At 36.6% G+C, this 25,341-nt stretch overlaps 2 protein-coding genes across 26 annotated transcripts in view; one reads left to right on the forward strand and one right to left on the reverse strand.

Moving 5' to 3' along the window:
* LOC106874579 (single-stranded DNA-binding protein 3) overlaps nt 1-12,810 on the reverse strand; it is a 186,456-nt gene extending 173,646 nt beyond the window's left edge. For 10 of the 24 annotated variants that reach the window (XM_089356844.1, XM_089356841.1, XM_089356830.1 and 7 more), the window contains exons 1-4: nt 12,671-12,810; nt 10,526-10,662; nt 5,426-5,498; nt 2,517-2,578 (exon numbers count right to left, since the gene is read on the reverse strand). In XM_089356844.1, coding sequence (XP_089212970.1) covers nt 2,517-2,578; nt 5,426-5,498; nt 10,526-10,581 — 191 coding nt within the window. In that variant the 5' untranslated portion in view covers nt 10,582-10,662; nt 12,671-12,810. The other 14 variants (XM_089356845.1, XM_089356843.1, XM_089356834.1 and 11 more) reach the window with 5 other exon arrangements.
* LOC106874580 (ubiquitin-like-conjugating enzyme ATG10) overlaps nt 12,696-25,341 on the forward strand; it is a 323,193-nt gene continuing 310,547 nt past the window's right edge. Inside the window, exon 1 of one of the 2 annotated variants that reach the window (XM_014922365.3) lies at nt 12,696-12,828. In XM_014922365.3, the coding sequence (XP_014777851.1) occupies nt 12,724-12,828 (105 nt within the window). In that variant the 5' untranslated portion in view covers nt 12,696-12,723. The remainder of the gene's footprint in view (nt 12,829-25,341) is intronic. The other variant, XM_052970266.2, reaches the window with a different exon arrangement.

A 25,341-nucleotide genomic window follows, 5' to 3' on the forward strand; every position in this document is an offset into this window, starting at 1 on the left:
TGGACAAAAAAAAAAAAAAAAGTTTGGTTAAACAGTAAACTTCCACAAACTATGCAGACACACACATACATACATTTACACACACACACATTATATATATAATGCATGTGTATATATATACACGTGTTTGTGAGATGCTGGGAGAAAAGAAAGTGTAGGGTGGCAGTGTGGATAAAGAGCACTACAGAGCTAACTGGAACCCCCACCATTCACCACATGAAACAGAATAAGGCAATAGTAGTAATGTTAATTAGAGGATCACACATATATTGCAACGAAGGAACATGGGGTAGGATGAACACAAAACTACGAGAATGTATATAAATATATATACACATGTACACTGCCACATGCTACTTGCTCTCCACAAACATCAGACCAGATACAGCGTAGAGGCTTCCATGCAGGCTAGTATATACCATACATTCACAACAGACAAGACATTACCTCAGTATACACACACACACACACGATATACATGTGTTACATCACACATACCTCTACACTGAGATTACAACACAGATCCATATATGGAGTAACAAGCTGTGGGGTAACATCTTGTAGCCAGATCACATTGTCCAACAGACCTACATCATGGGATACAACACAGACCAACAACTTGGAGGAACATCACACATACCCACGCCATGAAGTAACATCAAAAGTCCACCCCATGGAGTAACATCACAGATCCACACCATGAAGTAACATAATAGACCCACCTCCTGTAGTTACATCACACAGATCCAAACCGTAAGATTGCAACAAAGACCAACAGCCTATGTTTCCACCACACAGACACAGTGTTTACATCATACAAACCTACATTCTGGAGTTCAATACAGACCTGCACCCAGGGAATTACATCACTGATGTACCCAGGGAAGCTCCATTATGTAGAGCAAGGGTTAAATATCCACACCCTACACTCTCTAGACTCTAAAAGCACAAGGTTTACACAAACAAACTAGGGCCTACATATCTAATGGATAAGTATTTATGGTGACACATCAGGCACACTCCACACTAGATATTACATGTCAAAGTCACACATTGTACCAGACACACCAAGTCACCAAATACCTAGGTCACTGCCACAGCAGTTGACACAAGAGAGTCACTACATTATCCAGTCACACTCCACTAGTCACAAACATCTTCAGTACAAGTACATATTTCTCTAATACACAACACTTGAGTGGAGACGGGTGGTATTGGAAGGTAATGCAGGAAGTTGGTGGTTGCTGCTATTTAGACATGGACAAAATTATGATCAAGAGTATTCAAACCATGACCATAGACAGAGTTGAATATTAGACATTATACAATACTTTTCTTTTTCTTTTAAAAGACGATGCATGATTCTAGAGAGATTTGGCTACAATTTCTAGCAAGTTAAAGCTCCTCCATAGGGTTAATGTTGATGTTTAATCCAGAGACAATTCTGATAAAGCAGGCAGACCTAAGATCAAAAGGCATAGTAGTCATATCAACATTCCATTGTGTTTTTCTTTACTTAACTGTAGGAATACACTACCTTGCATGTTCCCTTTCTAAAATGCTAAGATATGTAATTTGAAAGAAGATTTGTTTTTCATTTCTCGATTTGAGTGCTTATATCAGGATTCTCTCTCTGAATTAATGTTGGTGGAATGTGAGAGATAGAGGTGACAGTGATCCTGTGATGTAAAGATGGAGGGTTAGTGATGAAGGAGGTTGATTAATGTGAGACTTAAAGAAGGGCAGAATGGGATGGATAACAGATAGTGAAGGAAATCAGAATAGTTTACGTTGAAGCCACAGTAATGAGGTATATCTAATCTCTACACACCACACACAACCATTAGAGACATTATACAAATTTATCATTTCGTATACACACATTATCATATATTATAAACAGGTACCAGATAAATTGTGTACAGAAAATACATATACATACACTATATATATATATATATATATATATATATATATATACACACACACACACACGAAAACACCCCACAATGCAATACATAATTCCAACATGTGCATGCAGTGATACATAAACACTACTCTACACAATATGAGACTTAACATAACCCATGCACACACATAAAGCACTGCTCTCCACAAATATATACACTCTATACACAGTGACAAGAGTTTGATGTATAATACATACACATTAAGACCAAGATTGTAAAAATATATACACACACACAACAGTGATCAGATATGCAATATGTATATCATACATACATTCATTTTATATGCATACATGTATAGAGTATACATGCATGCACACAACAATCATGCTAAATATTAAACACAATAAAACATACACACTGATCCGAGTAGCTATAGATTCCATACATATATATTTTACCAACTCAGAGATTCTACACAGTAATCACGGTTTACAATATACATGCACACACTAAAGACAACCGCTACACAAATTAAGATTTACAATATATAACAAATATACATATACACACAATAAAATTGGTTATATACATATATACACTTACCACCACCATGAATGTAAAAATCCCGGAGGTTCACCTAATGTAATATTTTTTTCCCATCGAATCTGAAACAGAAATTGGTAGAATGAGTTACAAGGCAGAGATTGTGTGATGTTGTGGCCTGCATGCCTTTACCACAGGACAGACAGTCCAACTTTGACAGGGAAGTATGTACAATTGAGGAAAGCAACTACAATGTTTCACTGGTACTTATTTATTAACACCGCTTATCAGATTAAAATAGGAAATAGTAGGCTGTGAGATTTCATCTAAGTGGTTTTCAACCATTTTCTATGATTACTGTTCTATTCCTATTTTGTTTTTCAAATTTAGAGGTCTCTTGCAATAAATACATTTAAAGCAAAAATTTTTCATGCACCCTTAATATACTACTGTGAGTCTCTAATTTACTACTCTAGTTGCATGGACCCTAAAAATCTTACATGGCCTCTGGTTGAGGACCATTGATCTAGCTAGCTCTCGTAGTTATTTTCACTAACTCTTATTCACCAATTTCTATTTTGGAGTCAATTCCAAGCAGGGATTGATTTACATATTTCAAACCCCGATTAACCCTTTTGTTACCATTTTTATTGAAATAAGATGCCTTTGCTTCAATTAATTTTGAAAATAAGGAAGAATTTAGTAAAACAACTTGTCATTAATTAAGCTGGTGATCAGAACAAAAGTAAACTTGAAATTTTGATGAAAAGTTTTAATTTAGATCACTGATGAAAAAAAAGTTTAATCATCATTTTGGTGTCCACGTTTCCAAGCTTGCATAGATCACACAGAATCCACTGGGGCATATTTTCCATGGCCGAATGCACTTACAGGTCGCTTTCACCTGTTTCCAAGCAAGGTAATATTTCCCCATGGCTGGACATGTTCTCATGGCAGATTGGAAACAAAGGATGAAGGACACTGCTTGTGTGACAGTGACACTCGTTTACAGCCTTTGAGCCATGCCAACAAAGAAATACAAGCACACAACAACATACACACATGTATATAAAACAGATTTCTCTCAAGATCCATCTACCAAATTCACTTACAAGACTTTAGCTGGCCCAAGACTACAGTAGAAAACACTTGCCAAAAGGTGCTATTCAATGGAACCATTTAGTCATGTCTGTACTTATGTTATAAAAGAAAAAAAATGCACCAATATTTTTGTCACCAATCCATGACAATATGGACCCTACAACTAGACAGAAGATATGTATTATTAACAGCATTTAGGAATGTAACCAAAAGACAAAACAGGAATCACAACTGGTGAGAGTGGTTATAGACTTTAATATGACTTTCCCCAAATGTAAAGAATATTTAAAAAACACAAATTAAAAAGGCAGTTTCAAAGTCACTATGATGATATTTAATGACTGTTAGTAACGGAGTTGGTGTTCAACTGCAGGTTGGCTCTGACTGAGCAACTTATGTTTAAAAGCATTCCAGTCATGATCATCCTGTCTTCTAATCAGATGTAAGTGTATCTAGGACAACATTATCTAATGTGCCCTGCCTTAAATATGGCAGGTTGGTAGACATCATTGCCTGGTTTAACACGGGTCATCTAGCCCTTAGCTGCCTTTATTAGGGTCCACTGTGTTGCACTCATTCAGGGTCAGGTTTCCAGTATGAGGATGACTTCTTTTCAACAGTAACGAAGGGCCCCTAACAAGGGTCATGGGCACTTCTCTTCCTTCTCTAAGCTCTTAACAAACAAGAAAAGAAAAACAAAAGAAAACATGGCTGCTATTTCTAGCGAGCTGAATGACTATAAATGTTTTTGTGTTGGCAGTGATGGAGGTGATTCAGAAACTACCAACTGGAGCATGGTTACCAGGTGATAACTAAGCAATAACCAGTAGAAACTAGATGATGACCATGTGGTAAAGTACTGACCACAATATGTAAAGGACTGAGTGAAGACCCAGTTGTAAAGTTAAAGATCAAGATTAGATGACCAAGTGAGAAAAGAGTAAGTGGTGACAATGGTAGAGACCCTGGGTAGATGACTGGGTGAGAACCAATTAGTAAAGACACAAGAGACAATGAACGGAGACCAAGTGAGGTTCAAGTAATGAAAACAGTAGAGACCATATGCAAAAACAGTAGAGACCATGTGTAGATAATAAAGGAAGTAGAAACCAAGTGAGAACCAATGGTGCAAAGAATAATCTTTCATGTAGCTAACAAGAAAGGAACCATGTAATAAAGAAAAGATAGAGACTTTGGGTAGATGACCTCGAAAAAACCATGTGGTAACACAGGTTGCTGTTTGGTTCTAGTTCAACACTAACCAAGCAGTCTTATGATCAAAGCACAACTAATCCATGTTATATATAAAACTAATCTGTTAATGCCATATAAGACAGAAGAGTGTGATTTGAAGACCTGGCTGCTAATTCTAACGGGATTGAGTGGCTATATGGTGACTTATTGACTGGCTCATGGCGAAGAAAGTAGATCTATGGTTAGATCACCAGAACCATGTTGTAAGAAGGCACAGATTACGGGTAGATAACCAGATAGGAACCATGTTATAGAGACCACGGGCAGATGACCAAAAGACTATGGTAAAACGGCCAAAGACCAGGGAGATTATGGGGCAGTTACCAAAGTGAACCAGGAGAGACCATGTGGTAAAACAGAGATCATAGTTATATGAGCAACCGACGACCAAGTTGCACACATGGATACCGTGAGCAGATGACCAGCTGAGGATCATTCTGTAAAAAGAGACTGGATGGGAAAAGTAAGCAGCCGAGGACTGTGTGCTAAACATGGGGACCAGAGATTGATGAGCAGCCAAGTGTCGCGTAGTAAAATATGACAGAGGGCATAGGCAGATGACCCAGCGAGAAACAAATGTAAGGGTGCGTGCCATAAATATAATTTATACTTACTTCTGATAAAAACGTCTGTGCACTTTTCTGAGCTCCAACATGTAGTAAATATTCATAGACATATAATGCTAACCTGAAATTGCAAAAAGTGGTTTATATTTATACTGGTTAAATCAAACATGAAAACATTAATCTGCTGGAAAAATAAAGTGGTAGATGTTTGCATGTGTATATAGGTATATACATATATACATACAAAGTTTTGGAGGAAGGGGTGTATACGAAGTGTATATACACAGAAACAACTAGGCAAGAATATACAGACACATCTATAGATGTATACAAGTGTTTATTTTCTTGACAGAATACATGCATATATATATATATATATATATATACACACACACACATGTATAATACATATACACATACGTATACATGTACATGCATATACATAAACACACGTGCACACATGTACATACACATATATACACATATACACACATATGCATATGCACACACAGAAATATTTTATTGAGAACACAAGCATACTATGGTAGTGGTGGTAGTAGTAGTAGTAGTAGTAGTAATTAAGAGCAATGAATGATGGTGTTTGCCACATGTTTATAGCTGAAGTATTTCAAATGTTAAATGCTAAGACATGTTTGGACAGTTGTGGTAGGGGCTAACATCTTATGGGGTGGTTTATGAAAGGGACATGAGGGTAATGTTACTGCTGAGGGAAGGGGAGAAAAACTGGACGGTACTTCTTTAGGAAGAGGATAACGTTTGAAGATTAATAACAGACGATGTTTAGTCCCAGGTCAGATCTGATGAAGCAGACCTAGGCGTTCCACTCGTAACTACCCTGTGTATTAAGACAGTATACCTAAACTACACTTTCCGATGTTCTTCGTTAAAAAAAAATAGACTAGCTTGTGATTTGAAGATTTTTACTAGTATTTCTAGCATCTAGAATGACCAGGCAGAGGCCATATAGGGCAACAACGTAAAACAAAGAGGTGAATAGGAAGAAATAAAAATGGGTCACAATTAAGAGGAATAATGATTATAATACGGTTGGGCACGAATAAAGGAAAAGGATAGGAAATATAGCGAGGGCTAACAAGCAAGGAAAAGAATGTAATACATATGAAAACGAGGGAAGTTAATCAGAGATGTTTAACAGAAGTGGGATAACAAGATTAGTACAAACTTTAATGCAAAAAAAAGCTAAAGGTGCAACTGGGCACACTTTTAACCAGCAAGGTAGGTGGTGTACAATAAGGTTTTAAACGTAACAAATAAATATAAGGGGTAAAAGAAGACACAGTAACAAGGAGAACGGAGTAGAAAATTAAGAAGAGATTTAACACATGCTGGGTAGGGATAACAATATAATTAAACGTGGAGGTAGAGAGGATACAAATATGAAGAAAAGGCGGGGTAACAATAATAGAATGTTAAAGAAAGGGATAACACTGGGTTGGTTGGCTTTACTTATATTTATTGCATCTTAGAAATGGAAAATAGAGAAAGAGAAATAGACAGACATCGAAAAGTGCTAAATAATAAAGTAGTGCAACAATAAAGACAGGAGAAATAACAACAAAGCCAGCAGCAGTAGCAGCAACAACAAGATGTGGAGGAGGAAGAGGAGAGAGACTCAGTAAAATTTTGGGAGGGAAATAGAAATTTCAGATATTAGTCAGTGTTTTAGTGTCTGTCTGTGTGTCCTAGTAATGGTCACTGTATATATATATATATATATATATATATATATATATATATATATATATATATAATGTACGCGTATGTATACACACACAGTGTATATATATATATATATATATATATGCACACATACAAACGTGTAGAGTGGTCAGACTATCTAATTGAAGTTTGTGTGCGTATTTAACGTGGTGGTGCAAGTATATCGAGACTGTGTATGTGGTGTTAGTGAGGTTGTGTATATGTGTTGAGGGATGAGACAGAGTGTGTATGTTGTGGTTTAACTTCCAGGTCAACCCTGGGCGAGCAGGCCTATGATCAAACGCATTCCGGCCATGACAATCCCACATTTTGAGAGTAAGCACATTGTCTATATCCCTTTCCTGTACATCAGCAGATTGCGGCTGAAGGGGTGTTCTGTTACTATTTCTAGGACGTTTCAGTAACCATGAAGATCCTCCTGTTGGCAGAGAGAGGATGTGAGAGGCAGATGTCGTTAGCCTCAGGTCAGCTCGATCAAGCAAATCTATTGATTAAAGGCATTCCCGTCGTAACTAACCCATCTTTTTCGTAAATGCAGGGAACCCAAGTGTCCACATTTTTAAGAAATTAGGAGAATACGACAATTTTTTTATTATTTCTAGCAGGTCGAGTAACACAAAAATCATCAGTGTGTACATGGTGCACTGAAGCTGTATATATGTGCATATATATGTGTGTGTATGTATTTGACGTATTGAGGTTATGTGAATATGAACTGAAAACTGTATGTATGTATATATATATATATATATATATATAGGATCGTTTGTAAAAAACATAAATCCGAAAGAAGCACACACTACTAAGATGCAGTATATATCAAAAATGGGGAAGGCCGGTTTATGGGATTACTTAAGTTTCCCGTCCATTAAGGGTTTAGCAGTATATGCTGTGTGAGTACAAGTTGTAATGAAGCTGTGTATATGAGGAGTAATGAAGGTTTGTATACATGGTATAGTGAGGCTGTGTGTACGTACGTGAAATGATGAGGTCGTGTGGTGTATGTGATAGTGTGATGCTATGTGTAAACGATGAAGTGAGTCTGTGCTTTATATATGTGTATATACATGGCATAGTGTGTACGTGTGAATATATGGTACTTAGTGAGGCTACGTGAGTACGTGACACGATGGGATTCAAAGTGGTAGTGTGGTTCTGTTGTTTAAATCTGTGGTTGTATGTTGTGACTTGGTCCTAAGTTAGCTATGATTGAGCAAACCTATAATCACAGGCATTCCAGTCGCGACCATCCTCTTCGTTTAGGGATATCTACGATTACTTTATTTAATGTGTTCTTTTCTTTATTTAAGTCATTCTGATGGGCGTTTGACTGCTATTACTAAACAGGTCAAGTTGTACCAGATAGTCTCTAGTTGGCTCGTAATTGCTGTACATACATTGAAGTGATTTGCCTGTTGTGTATATTTCAGGGAGCAGGAATTCTCGATGGCATTTGGCTGCTATTTCTAACAAGACGAGCTACAGAGTATCGGTTTCCTCACTGACCCGTCCAATGTGTATACATAGGCAACGTTGTTTAACACTAGGTTAACGATGATCGAGTAAAACCAATGATCAAAAAGTACTCCAGTCGCAACCATGTATCCTTTTGGAAATAAGGGATACACACTTCCCAATGCATACCTTATTCTAGCATGGCAGAATGTGGCTGAGGCGTTTGCTTGTGTGATGTTTGTATCGTGCTGTTTAGCCCCAGGTAAACATGTAATGAGGAGACCAATGGTCAGAAAACCATTTCAGTCACAACCAACTCCATCTTTTTTTTTTTTTTTCTTCAGACATAAATATACCTTGGACAACATTATTCAATGCCTGTTTTTTTTATTAATTTTTAACGCAGTGGGGGAATAAATTGAAGTTGGTTTCTCATGGCTAATTCTGGCAAGTCGAGCCACCATACAATCTCCGGCTTACAGCGAAGCTATGTTTGTTATATGTATGTAGTGTTGTGAAGCCGGCTGTATGTATGTGTTTATACATGTGGTGTTATGAGACCGGTTGTAATGTATGTACATGCAATGTGACTGAAAGTGTGTACATGTGTGCGTATCGAGAAGTTTTATTTGTGTTGACCGTAAAGGACCGCTTCTTTTATAATTTTATTGTTGGGTGCCGCCACTAACAAGAACAGCCAGGGTTTCCCCGCACCCTGCAATTGCTAAGCAGCCGTTTGTTACCCCTTCTCTGGACATACTCAAACATCTATCAATAAATAATCCCTTCAAATACTGACCCTCCAAACTGCAGCACTTTATTTAGTTAATCAACATGCAATTAACTTGATTACAACCACCATGGCCCTGTTTAAAAAACGCACACCTTTATACATAGGGCATTCATTCATAGCGGAATAAGAATACCACTAAACCAACATATATCATCCTAAGTTTAATGAACAACGCAGTATATTACTGGTACTTAACTTCGCTAACATACACACGTAGACATAAAAGATTAAAAGTGAAGTTTCAAACCACAGCAGTGAATTCAGCAATAAAAAAACTCGTTTGGGTCTTTTCCACTAAAGCTATAGGCTTGGTGGTTGGTCTGCTTTCTATTACATACAGGAACAAGAGATTTATATGGGATGGACAGATACAATGTTGTAGTGTCGATGTGTTTCTTTAGAGTTAATAATATCTATCATATGAAGTGAAACTGAACCGACAATCTCGGCTTAATTTCATTTAATATTAATGCAGTAAAATTATTTGTTTTGATTAGACCCAAGGAACAGAGAGAATAGAATCAATTCTGGTATGTAATTAGTACTAACTTTATGGATATGAAATAGGAATAAGAATGGTAGATGGTTAGAAAGTGTAAATAGGGTTAGATAGGGGCCCCTGGAATCCTGAAAGAAAAGCTCAGGATTCGGTGTTGTATGTAAAGTAACTAAAGACCCGAGTTGTAAATTAATGAATGAGGGGGAAGAATGGGTAGTAAATAAACAAATAAAGAAGTTAAGATCGTCAGGTGGTTCATTTTAGAAAGGTGAGGGAGGTTTAATTAAAACAAAACCCTTGGCTACATGTGTGTTTTTGTCTATTTACCCTAATAGCCGAGATCCTACCTAGCTCCACAAACCTGCGAAACGAAGAGCTTCGGTCCGGGAGGATACATATAAACAAACGTGCTACATACAGACATGTCGAATACCAACAACAATAACCATCATAACAATAACAACAGCAAGTGGAACAAGAAATTAAAGACATCGAAACATGGAGCGAAGACATGAGAGAGGAAGGAGGGAGGGAGGTCGAAAGAGATCGAGGAATGAGAGAGAGTGAGTGAGTGAGAGAGAGAGAGGTATGATGATGATAATAATAATAGTGGTGGCGGTGTGGTTGTAGTAGTACTTACTTTTCCCTAGCTTGAGCATCAGACGGCACTGTAGAGCCTTTCCCTTTGGCGTACATGCTTGTAGCTGAAGTGTCACGGCACCTGTCAAGCCATCAAGGACGACACTGACCCCGTTGCCTTGCCAACGTCAAGGAGAGCTGTCAAAAGGCAAGTTACGATTGGGTAGTTAATTATAGTAACTTTGGAGCACCTTGAAACAGTCGGCTACGATATCATGTGCTGCTAGACTGACAAAGGCTGATTGGCGCTCAGCCAATTATCTGCCACTTCATCCCCCAACACATACATACAACTACACTTACACTCTCCTCTTCCACAGCTTTACCCCTCTCTATAAAATATGTATCAACTTCCTTTCTAACTACGTCATTCCTCCATCTACTCCTCTTTCTTTCTCTCTCGCTCTTTACATATGGTTTTTTAATAAACACCCACACTCTTTCCTCCCCTTCTATACAACTTACCTCTTTCTATACACGTACACACTGCTCTCACTCCACCTTCTACTCTTTCACTCCTCCCCTTCGCTTGCATACCCTCTCTAGATAAATACAAGTACACACTCCTTTTTTATGTCATATATACTTCACCTACTACTCACTGCCCTTCATAAGCAAAGCACTCTCTATTAAATTCTTACACGCTTCTATCGCTTACTCAGCCTCCTTCCTCTAACCGATTATTCTCTTTCTCTCTATCACTCATACTACCACTCTTCCCCTATACACATAAGCAATACACACAGATGTAGACACTAGAACTACACTACACACATGCCTATACACACAAGTATTAAAATGGCACTCACATACACTATTAACACATGTATTTACGATACATACACATATGTTCTTAGACAGAGAGCGGGGTGACATACACATACATACTCTTACTTTGCCCCTCTCTCACTGCTCCATACACGCAGCGAAGGGGAGAGAGCACGTAGAATAAAATATTTTCCTTCGTTAAGTGAATAAAATACAATTACGTATTCCATGTGAAGAGGGGGGGAGAGAGAAAACAGTATTATCATCATTATTATTATCATTATTAAAAATGTAAGAAATCATTATTTTCACCGTTAATATTATTAATGTAGAAGTGCCGCATGACGACTTCTGGTCTCTGTTCGAGTCTCAAACAAACGACATTACAATTTGTCATTAAACAATATCGTTTGCCACATCAATGCAATATTTACTGGACTTATTTCATCTTAATTATTTCTTTTCTTCACTGCAGAAAAAAAAAGGCAAAGCCAAAAAAAAAAAGAAATACGAAATAGGAATTCAAAAAATATTTGGAAAGTTTTTTTTTTTTTACTCGGTTGCCAGCATAATTCCAACTTACACCCTCTTCCTGTGAAATATATATAAAATATGAGTGAAGAACTAATTCTTTATTTACCCTCTTTTAGTAACTTTTCTTATATTTTCAATTAAGATGTGCTTGCATAAGCTTTACACACAAATATACCCTTAAATGAGTATGAGATATATATATATATATATATATATATATATATATATATACATACATTAATATTTACTCATTCAAATATGCGTGTATACAAATATATATATATATAACGAGTATATAGCTTCAGCATGCGGTTTTATAGATACACAGTAAGACTATAATATTCTACATGTGTTGTACATTCAAGTGTTTTGGGATGTATTTTATGTTGTTACTAATTATTAGTATTTATGACAGATTGGTGCAACTTTCTCCATATATATATATATATATATATATATATATATATATATACATATATATATATATAAGAGAGAGAGATGCTAACTGTTTAATTTCAGCCAGAACTGGTAGGATCAATGAAGAAAATTTAAATAATAAAAGCTTTCAGCAGTTGACCTATATTTACAGAGACTCCACGGACTGAATAGAGGCGGGGTACCTTGAAACTGCTGGCTCTAGACGATTCCTATAAGAGAGGGAAGGGATGCCAACATGACTTGTAATTCACAACACTTACTATTTACTGGCCACGGGAACTCTGTCTCTCGCTTAATTCAACGGCAAATAAAATTATTTACTTATATATATTGTATGTTTAATATATTTTGCATTACAGTAGTCGTTTTTAGTCCGGTGCAGAGACAGTTCTATAACCTAACCCACCTAGAAGGAAAAGGGGTTTCCCTAAGTCCGGTCCATTGCAGATCCATGAAGTGATGACGGCTGGTTCGATTTCCGAGGAAGAATTTCTGGCTTCAGTACACAACTTCTTGAAAGTCTCCGCTGACAATGTCGACGTCTGGCAACTTCACAAAGTACCTGTAAGTGGAAAAAAAAAACAACAAAAAATAACGTTATCTTTGTTTACGTTCAACATCCCCAATCAAATGTATATATACCTAAAAATTGCGTATACTATAAATATATATGTATATATATATATATATACATGCAATAAATTTAAAATAAATGTATATAATAATAATATATGCATATAATCCTAAGTATATATATATATATATATATATATATCGTTATATATCAATGTAATGTACACACACATGTGAAATAAAATATGTAATGTAAAATAAACTTTATACATAATAACTATACAAATGTATAGAAATGTACGTGTATATATATATGTGTATATATATATATATATATATATACATATATATATAAAACGTGTATATGCAGTTACTTACGAAAATGTAAAAATTAACGCACACAAAATAATATAAATATAAAATGTTTATACATACATTATATATATATATATATATATATATATATATATATATATATATATATGTATGTATGTATTATAAATATTATATATATAGAGAGAGTGAGAGATTGTCATCACTTTACATTCGCTTTTATAATGAAATGGGTTGGACGGACCATAGCGATTTTACACACTTCTTAAGAGCTACTGCTCCTCAATACTAGTGCTTGGACTTGTCAGCTTCTGTGGCTGGATGCCCTTCCTATAGCCAACAAATTTACAACGTGTGCTGGGTACATTTCCCCCATGACACTGGAGTACTCGGTAACCTAAGGCCTGTAGACTGAGAAGAAAAGGGAGAGGGAGCAATGACAGCTGAAAGGCCAGAAATGGTTAATCAAGTAATCTATATATATATATATATGTGTGTGTGTATATATATATATGTGTGTGTATGTATGTATGTATATATATATATACATAATGTATGTATATACGTATGTATATATATGTATGTATATATGTGTGCATATATATATGTATGTATATATATGTATGTGTATACATATATGTATATATATGTATACATGTATGCATATATATGTATATATATATATATGTATATATGCATACATACATGTGTGTATATGTATGTATACATATGTGTATATATATGTGTGTGTATATATATATACATACGTATACGTATATATTTATGTCTATATATATATGTGTGTGTATTTGTGTATATATATTATATATATATGTATGTATATATATATATATAAAATAATACATAATTATACTACATATATATATGTAAATAAATATATATGTGTGTATATATAAAATAATTCATAAATTATACTACATATATGTAAGTAAACATATATGTATGTGTGTATATATGCATTAATGTATTATATACATAAGGTTGTTGTTATGGGGTATGTTTTCCAAACCTATGGGTTTGGGTGGAGTCTCACTGCCTGACACCTTGGGCAAGTGTCTTCTACTTTAGTTCTGGCCAAACTGATATTGAGTAAGTAAATTTGGCTGACTGAAACTGTAAGGAAGTCCACTGTGTACACACATGTGCACGCACACACACTCACATATATATAATGTATGTATGGTGGTGGTGGTGGGGGGGGGCGTATATGTATGTATGTGTTTGTGTTGTGCATGTCCTACTCACCACTCGGCAACCAGTGTTGGTTCGTTTATATCCCTGTAACTTAGCAGTTCGGCATACTTCACAATATATGAGCTGGTGTTACTTTGTTCAACTAAACTCTTCAAAGCAGCACCCCCAGTATGGCTGCATCCCGATGGATGAAACAAGTAAAAGATAAACAATACAAATATTACATCAGTGCAGGTATGTGTGTGTGGTTAAAAAGTTCACTTCACACCCATGTGGTATCAGGTTCTAACCCACTACTCAGCATCTTAGGGAAGTGTCTTTTACAATAATCATAGTCTAACCGGTACCTTTTGAGTGAATTCAGTAGACAGAAACTATAAAAAGTTTGTTATATACAGGCACAGGCGTGGCTGTGTGGTAAGAAGCTTGATTCCCAGCCACAAGGTTCCAGGTTCAGTCCCATTGCGTGGCACCTTGGGCAAGTGTCTTCTACTATAGTCTCGGGCCACCCAAAGCGTTGTGAGTGGATTTGGTAGACGGAAACTGAAAGAAACCCGTCGTATATATCTATATTAACATATATATGTGTGTGTCTGTGTTTGTTCCCCCATCACCGTTTGACAAATTGTGTTTACGTCCCTGTAACTTAGCAGTTCAGCAAAAGAGACTGATAGAATAAGTACTAGGCTTAAGAAATAAGTCCTGAGGTTGATTTCTTCGACTACAAAACCCTTCATGGTTGTGCTCCAGCATGGCCACAGTCAAATGATTGAAACAAGTAAAAGAATATGTGTGTGTGTGTGTGTGTATATATATATATATATATGTGTGTGTGTGTCATAAACAAACTTAAGAAGCCCTGAATGTGTTGGTATTTTACAGACAAGAATGTAAATTTCGAATGCAGTAGAGCTGTGAAAACAGGAGACAAAGATTAGATATTTACCCTTAGAAGATGGGAAAAAAAAGTTGCCAGCAGGCAGCTATGGGGAGTCGAACCCCATACTCCTCAGATACAGACTCAGACTCAGATACAGTGCTCTAATCATTAAGCTAAAAGGCCCCTTACATATAGATATATGTATGTGTGTATATGCATGTATCTATGTGTGAATAAATATATGTGTATGTACATATATATATATATATATACATATATAAATTCAATAAATAGAGTCAACAGGAAGGAGTACGTTTACACAGCTATTTAATAAACTCTACACATGTTTCGATACAACATAGATTCACATATACACAGGATTTAAATTAAGCAACAGTTTACCTGTATAATGGGATCAGTTATATCTCCTCAGGTGATATATTATCGCTGTCTCCATAAGTAAATCTTTGACTTTGATGCTAATACATCCAACTAAGCCGAGACTTTGAATACTACCCGGCTATTTGGTAATTCTAAGGGTGAACGAGTTCTGTTTTGTACTCTGCTACATTCCTAATAGAATATACCTTAAATAAATAAATATATATATATATATAGGCGTAGGAGTGACTGTGTAGTAAGTAGCTTGCTTACCAACGACATGGTTGCAGGTTCAGTCCCACTGCGTGGCACCTTGGGCAAGTGTCTTCTACTATAGCCTCGAGCCGACCAAAGCCTTGTGAGTGGATTTGGTAGATGGAAACTGAAAGAAGTCCCTCGTATATATTTATATATATATATATATGTGTGTGTGTGTGTGTGTGTCTGTGTTTGTCCCCCCAACATCGCTTGACAACCGATGCTGGTGTGTTTACATCCCCGTAACATAGCGGTTCGGCAATAGAGACCGATAGAATAAGTACTAGGCTTACAAAGAATAAGTCCTGGGGTCGATTTGCTCGACTAAAAGCGGTGCTCCAGCATGGCCGCAGTCAAATGACTGAAACGAGTAAAGAGTATATATATATATATATATATATATATATATATAAGGGGAAGTCAAAAATTATTTGCACTTCTGCCATAACATACCTTTATTATTGTCACTCTGCCTTCTGTGCATGTGTGCTTATAGTTAGTATTATTGTGGTTGTGATCAAAGTTTGAGCCTGGTCCTGCCATTTTTCATCCTGGCTTTACAGTGTAAGCATGGCCACTCCACTAGCAATGTGCATCAAAGAAGAACAAAGAGCAATAATCCGATTTCTCTGATGGAAAGGTGTGTCATGTGCTGAAGTTCATCAGAGGCTTTTAGTACAATACAGGGACAGTGCACTATCACATAGAAGTGTGTATGAGTGGATCGGGAAGTTTAAAAGTGGCCGGACAAGCATGATACATGAAGAGGAAGCAGGTTGCCTGTCAACTTCCGCTACTGATGAGAAGTTTCAGCAAACTCAAGAGATGGTAATGGTTCACCATTACCATCTCTTGGATCACTGCTCTTTGTTCTTCTTTGGTGCACATTGCTAGTGGAGTGGCCATACTTACACTGTAAAGCTAGAAAGAAAAAATGGTGTGATCAGGCTCAAACTTTGATCATGTGACCACAATACTACCAACTGTAAGCACGCATGTGCAGAAGGCAGTATGACAATAATAAAGATATGTTATGGTGAAAGTGCAGATAATTTTTGACTTCTCCTCGTATATATATTATATATAAGCCTGCTCCTGCTGAACTGATTTAGTCTCTTTATATTCCTTTGGTGCACCTCTTCTAATTTACTAAAGCTATTCTAAGATTTTTGTAATACTTTTGCGTTATGAAAGCATAAGCTTATGTGTGTTTCTTAGGCTGACTTATATACAAATGTGTGTGTATATATATATATATATTTATATATATACTACACTTATATATATACTACACTTTAATATATGTATAAATAAGCTGCTAACTTCAGTGGACATGTTGCATAACACTTGAATGGCTTCCAAGGTGTGCATGGAATGTATGAGTATTGTACGAGGAATGAGGAGAGCTCAAGGTTCCTAGAGTTTTGCAATGCAAATGACCGAACCATTTGCAACGCTAACTTCAGGACACCAGCCACCTGATTACCTACCAGTCAGATGAACACAAAGGCAAAATAGACTTTATTCTCAACAGAAAATCAGTTAGACAGATGGTTGTGAAAGCCAAGTTTTCCCTCTGGGAAAAAAATGTACCACCTAATACTGGTTAACAATTACTGATTCCAGAATAAATGCAAGACAGAACCAGAGGTTCAAGACGTTTTGAAAATGGAACAAATAGAAGCTTAAAAAGCTGTGAAACAGTCAGAAGTTCAGAAAATTACTTCCTGAAGCATTTTGATGAGATAGGGAGAGATAAAGACCTATGGGATACCCTGCTAAAGGTCACAGATTGGATATGAGGTTTGTCAGGACCTCAACTAGATGAACGGTGACATGGTACTGGAATAGTTTTATATACCAGGTTTTAAAAGATAAGAGACAAGCCAGGGCAAACTGGATAAAAAGGGATAACAAAGAAGAATATCAAATAGCTGGATGAGATGCTAGACATTAAATATAGACTTAGCAAGAAAAGGTGCAAAAAGAAAGTAGTACAAGGATCAAAAGTATGTGGTGCTCAGAATAGATGACAAGCCTAAGAGAGAATCATGGAAGAATAAGGAAGCAGCGTTTACCAGCAATAACTGAATTTTTTCTCACCAACACTGAAATGAAAGAAGCATGGAAATGCTATAATGAGATGCTGCTGAAGGTAGAGAATGAATGCGAGAGAGAGAGTCTATCCCAAGTAGACCGCAATAGAGGGAACAGCCATTTCACTTGACAACAGTATGGTAGAGTGATTAAGGATATGAAGGGAGGGAAAGTAGCTGGCCCTTTGGAAATAGTTGCAACAATTCTCAAAATGTCTGGTGAAATAGGGTATAGACTAGTTACTCAAACAATTCATCAGGTAATACAAGAAAACAAGATACTCAAAATCTGGTGCACCAGCATCATTGTAAACTGTTACAAAAGCAAAGGAAATGCACTACAGAGAGTAAATTACAGAAATCAAAGCAGGACATGAAAGTTTTTACAGAAAGAGCTCTTGCAAAGTTGGTTAGAAACAAGATAAATCTAGATTAGAAGTATTAGGAACAGGATAAGCCTTGATTTAGAAGTATTTTAGCTTTGTACCAGGAAGGGGTATCACCCTTGCTATCTACCTATTAAGGCACTTGCAAAAGAAAACCTTAGCTTGAAATAATCTTGGAATTTGAAGACCTAGCGAAGGCTTTCAACAGAGTTCCTTAATCTGACATCTGGTGGGTGCTAAGAAAGCTAGATGTAGATAAATAGCTAGTGATGACTAAAATTCTCATACAGGAATGCACTCAACAGGATGACAGTTAAAATGAATACAAGAAATTTAGCATACAATTCAGGTTCTACATATATTTGGTCTTCAGTCTTCTCCAGCTTATTATAGTCTTCTAAGCCATAACAGATGGATTTAAGACTGGCTATCCCTGGGAACTTCTGTATACTGATGACTGCTTCTGTTATCAGATAACAGAATCTATGGAAGATTTGGAGAAGAAATTCCAGATGTGAGAACAAAACCTGGAATTGAAAGATGTTAAAGTATACATAGCCAAGACAAAAGTTACACTAAATAGAAAAGAAGACAGGAGTCTGTCTACTGCATCAGGAAAATGACTGATCATTATGCAGAAAAGGAATAACTAGAAACTCTATACAGTGTGCTCAGTGTAAACAATGAACATACAAGAAACATAGTGGGATCATAGGCAGGCTGGGGAAAAAGCAGCCTTCATATGTGGCTGGTGTACAGGAGGATTAAACTCAAAAAGCACCCAAGAAATAGTTTCTCTCAACTGGGCAGGAGTTTTACTAAAAAATAGTCAATTGTTTTTGTTATGTAAGTAAGATAATTGGCAGTGGAGGTAGGGTGTGTGTCTGAAAGCATAGTAGCCAGAGGGGAAATGGAGTGTAAAAAATTCAGGGTGTTACTACTTCTGAGGGCAACAATGGGCTTCTCTTACAGAGTGAAAGACAGTTGAGTGATGCTGGTATTCAAAGTTTGGTGCTACATGGTATACCTGGGCCTTGAAAGCAGAGGTTTTTGTGAAGGCTAGAAAGAATTGAAACAAGTATCCTTCGCTGGATGTGTAATGTCACTGCACATAAACTGCATGGTACAAATAACTTAAATGAAAATTTGTGTACAAGAGGAATCATATGTAGTTTGCAAGAGAAAAAAACTGCATTGATATGGTGGCATATGATACATATAGATGATGATAGTGGCGGGAAAAGGAAAAAGAAATAGTGGATGGTGCCTGTGGAAGAGGAAGACCAAAAAAACATGACTAAGTGGTGAAAATTAATCTCAAGATGAACCTCACAAAAAGGGATGGAACCATAACAACAGATGGCATATTCTCTTGGGCAAACATGGCAGAGAGTAAATGGTAACAATGGGTGGGTTGGTGGTTTGGGATGTTCATGCAGCATTCACTTGCTTCTCTTTCTCTTACAACAGCTTCTCTACCCAGGATGCTTTCACTAAATCTTCATCCTCTGCACTTTCCCCAACCTCTGTAGTACCCTCCAGTTTCTCTTTCTCTCACTGCATTCAACAATTGCTCCTCTGCCTCTCTTCCTTTCACTGTCCCTGCTTCACAGTTTCCCCACTGCCTCAACACCCACTCATCTCTCCCTCACTAACCTCCTCCCATGATCCCCACCCGTCTCTTTTCTTTAATGACTTTCTTCCCACAGCCACTCTCATCTCTTTCTTTCTTACATGTTTTTTTCCCTTTATATTCACCCTCATAATGTAAGATAGCACTGGACCCATCTTGTATCCCTTCCATACTCCATCAAGATTCAGTGCCTGTTACTCTCTCCACTACCGCTCTCTTGTAACAATAAGTCTGTTCCTCTCAACAAATTTTATGATCCTGCTTAAAATCAACACTCCCTGTCTTCTATTTCCTTTTCAGTTGCCTGATACAAAGTGACCACACTAGTGCTGGTGCTATGAAAACAAAAACTAGTACACTCTGTAAGGTAATTGGTATTACAAAGAGTATGCAGCCATAGAAATTATGTCAAAACTGAGATATTGTCACACAATGCGGTCCTCCAACTTGTCAGATCTTGTCAAGCAATTCAACCTACACAAACATAGAAAGCAGATCTAAAATTTGTGTGTGTGTGATTATATATATTCACACAAACACACATATATACATATACACACACACAGATATATAAGTGCATAGATATATATGTATATTATATAGATATCATCATCATCATCGTCGTCGTCGTTTAATGCCCGCTTTCCATGCTAGCATGGGTTGGACGATTTGACTGAGGACTGGTGAAACCGGATGGCTACACCAGGCTCCAATCTGATTTGGCAGAGTTTCTACGGCTGGATGCCCTTCCTAATGCCAACCACTCAGAGAGTGTAGTGGGTGCTTTTACGTGTCACCCGCATGAAGGCCAGTCAGGCGGTACTGGCAACGGCCACGCTCAAGATGGTGTATTTTATGTGCCACCTGCACAAGAGCCAGTCCAGGGGCACTGGCAACGATCTCGCTCGAAAATCCTACGGAGATATAGATATAGATAGATAGATATTCATATGTAAATATATTTATGCAGATAATATATATGCATGTATATATAATGCTTTCCTAAATAAAAGTGCACTTCATTTTTGAAACTCTGAAGCAATAGTGTGATGCACAATCATTCAACTATGAGTATATTGCATCTTATAGCAGAAACTGCTGTAAGCTAATGAAGGTCATGATATAATTTCTCATTCCATTGTCATTTTAATTTCTTATTACTGCTCTGTACTTGATTGATGCTTTGTTCTGAAACATATGTATATCAAGTTCTAACACTACTTGGGTCAAATAAAATGTATAATATATACACAATGTATGATATACACACACACAGATCTACGAAATTTACTTGTGTGTGTGTGTATATATATATATATATATATATATATATATATATATATATATATATTATCATCATCCTCTTCATTTAACATCCATTGTCCTTTAAAATGATGATGATATATATATATATATATATATCATCATCATCATCTTCATCGTTTAACGTCCGCTTTCCATGCTAGCATGGGTTGGACGATTTGACTGAGGACTGGTGAAACCGGATGGCAACACCAGGTTCCAATCTGATTTGGCAGAGTTTCTACAGCTGGATGCCCTTCCTAACGCCAACCACTCAGAGATTGTAGTGGTTGATTTTACGTGTCACCCGCACAAAGGCCAGTCAGGCGGTACTGGCAATGGCCACGCTCAAAATGGTGCATTTTATGTGCCACCCGCACGGCTATCATACATAACTACTCAAAATGTGCATATTAAATGCATTCAAAATATGAGCATTTAGTTTTGCGATTACCTCAGTACTACTCAATTCATTTATTTTTCTAACAGTCTAGCCCATCATTACTTGAGTAATACAGTTATAGTGGAAAATTAAACTAGACATTCAGATGAAATCTTTTGGTAAATTTTTTTGCCTCAAAGTATACAACTTAATATACACACTATCATTATCACTGTATTAATGTCTAATTTTTCATAATTTTCGAGCGAGATCGTTGCCAGTGCCCCTGGACTGGCTCTTGTGCAGGTGGCACATAAAATACACCATTTTGAGCATGGCTGTTGCCAGTACCGCCTGACTGACCTTTTTGCGGGTGACACGTAAAAGCACTCACTACACTCTCTGAGTGGTTGGCATTAGGAAGGGCATCCAGCCATAGAAATTCTGCCAAATCAGATTGGAGCCTGGTGTAGCCATCTGGTTTCACCAGTCCTCAGTCAAATCGTCCAACCCATGCTAGCATGGAAAGCGGACGTTAAACGACGATGATGATGATGATGATGTATGGGTCAGAAAAAATTTATTGATGCAGAATCTCTATGTCTGGAAGCTCTTCCTATTCCCAACAAACTTGTTTCCATGCACAGTAACATTTTTCCTGTAGTCCATATTTGTTTTTGCAGAAAATTGCAAACAAACATCGTCACTTATACAGCAGTGAATCTCATTTGCAATTTACAGTATTGTAAATTTCGTTTCATAACCACCAATTCATATTACTAAGCAGTTTCATGTTGAAGAATCTTCCAAGTGTAGAAAGATACGTTAACAATCATCGGGCAAAGCATTCAGTTATAAACTTCACTGAGGACCCTGTGAATGCGAAAGCGAAATTCCAGAGTAGCAAAAGACTGACTCAATATATTGCTTCCCAACCCCTTGATTCTGGGTTTAGTCCCACTGTGTGACACCTTGAGCAAGTGTCTTTTATATAGCCTCGGGCCAACTAAAGCCTTGATAGTAGATTTGGTAGATGAAAACTGAAAGAATCCTGTCATGTATATATATATATATATATATATATATATAGCCTCGGACCAACCAAAGCTTTGTTAGTGGATTTGGTAGATGGAAACTGAAAGAATCCTGTCAACTATTCGAAACGCCAGTGTTAGAATGGTGGCAGCTGATGAAGGAAATGTTCTCTATGTGGCGTGTGTGTTTTCTGTACTCTGTTCCTCATTTTGTCTACGTTTTGTTTGCAACGTCCTGTACCCAGATATGCATCTATATATACAGGTAGATGTAGGTATGTACATACATGTACGTATATATATGCATATACTCATTTATTATTTATATATATATATATATATATATATATATATATATATATATATAAAATACAAAATGGGACAAGAACACAAAACATCCAGCGTACGTACACTTTGGTCTCATATATATATACATATATATATATATATGTGTGTGTATATATATGTATTTATAGATGGAGTAGATGGAACAGGGACAACTGAAGAAGGGTAATATTCTTTATGTTGCATGTCTCGTTTCTCTGTTTTTTTCGTTGTTCAAAAAAATTTCGTTTTCTGTCTTCGTTTTATGTTTTCGTTTTTCATTGTGTTTAACGTTTTTTGTTTTTTTTGTGATGTCCTGTACCCATATATGCATGTATGTATACATATAGATGTAGGTATGTACATATATGTATGGATATATGCATATATTTATATATTATTTATGTTACATATATACATACACATATCATCATCAATTATGTAACGCCTGCTTTCTATGCTGGAATGGTTGAACAATTTGACAGGAGCTGGCAAGTCCGAAGACTGCTCCAAGCTCAACAGCCTACTTGGTACGGTTTCTATGGGTGGATGCCCTTCCTAATACCAACCACTTTACAGAGTGTACTGGGTACTTTTTTACATGGCACCAACTCTCTCTATCCCTCTCTCTCTCTCTCTCTCACACACACACACATACTACATACTGCCAGTTTTTCTAACATAGAGCATGTAAAACTCTCTTTAACTTCACACCTGTCAACTTTTCCCTGAAGAAGAACTCTGTCTTAAACACATTTTCCACTCCCCATAGCAAGTTCACTATATTCATGCTATTGATTTTACTAAAGAATTCAAATCTTACTGATGTAGTGTATTTATATGTCTGGTCATATAGTGACTGATGGTTTTGCATCCATAAAGCCTATGGACAACTCATCAGGTTGAAGAGGCATGTGCCCTCTGCCATTAGAGTCTGGCAAGTCATCATTAGAGTAAGCGCCTATGGATGTGAAACCATTGGTCATTCTATGACCAGACATATACTTAATTGCATATAATTAGATATGGACATATACATATGTACATAAGTGTATATAGATATGTGCATATATATATATATATATGTGTGTGTGTGTGTGTGTATGCATACATGCACAAGCACACACATATACATACATGCTCAAGGACATACATATACATGTGTGTGTGTATATATATATATATATATATTCTGACTTTTACTTGTTTTAGTCACATGGCTGCAGCCATCCCGGGGCACAGCCTTGAAGCATTTAGAACAAATTGAGCATACTGGTTCTTATTCTATCAGTCTCTTTTGCCAAACTGCTGAGTTATGGGAATGTAGACAAACTAACACCAGTTGTCAAGCTGCAGTTGGGGACAAACACAGGAACAAACTTTTCTAAAACAGTTTGAATATATTCTTGTGACATATTTGACCTTAGCGTGCATAATATATAATACATATGAAGAAATATATAGATATGACAAAAGATCAGACAAAACACATGAGAAAGCAATAAAAGCTAAGAGACCGGTTTGGAAAATCTGAAAAGAAGTTTGAAGCAGAGGACACTATAAAGTATCTAGAAGGGAAGCTAGGTATCAAGTATACTCAGCCAACTCAGAAACAGAAAGGAAGAGATTTACACATGTTCTACAGAATGAGAAACAGGGATGTGAGATGTTCTGGATTGCAAGAGAGCGTGCCTGAAAAAAACAGGATGTCACTGGGGAGAAGTATAACCAGAATAATCAAAGCATACTTAGCATTAGTGCTGCTGATACAAAAAGAATGAACAGCTATTAAGAGAAGTTATTGAATGAACAGAAACAAGGGTCTGCCTCCTGGTGACCCAATAGAGGAACTAGAAATTCAAGTTAGCTGCAAGATGGTAGATAGACTGATTAAATAAAGATATGAATGTAAGTAAAGTTACAGGCTTACTGGGAATAGGTTCTGAGACTAAATATCTGGTGAAGTACCTGAATGTGGTATGATAGTAAACTGTTACAAGGGTAAAGGAGATGCATTAATTAGAGAGAGGAAATTACAGAGGTATCAAGTTGTTGAAACCAAATTATGAAGGTTTTAGAAAAAGCCATGGAATAATTGGTCAGAAACAAATTTAGACTAGTTGAGATATTGTGTAGCTTTATGCTTTGAAGAGTTACTACTGTGCCATCATCCTGATGAAACAACTGCAGGAAAAATATTTAGCTAAGAGTAAGCAGCTACATGTAGTATTCATTGACTTAGAGAAGGCCTTTGATAAGGTAACAAACTCAGTAATCAGA

The sequence above is a fragment of the Octopus bimaculoides genome, chromosome 8 (assembly GCF_046866305.1).
Source record: "Octopus bimaculoides isolate indiv1 chromosome 8, ASM4686630v1, whole genome shotgun sequence".
Taxonomy (NCBI): domain Eukaryota; kingdom Metazoa; phylum Mollusca; class Cephalopoda; order Octopoda; family Octopodidae; genus Octopus; species Octopus bimaculoides.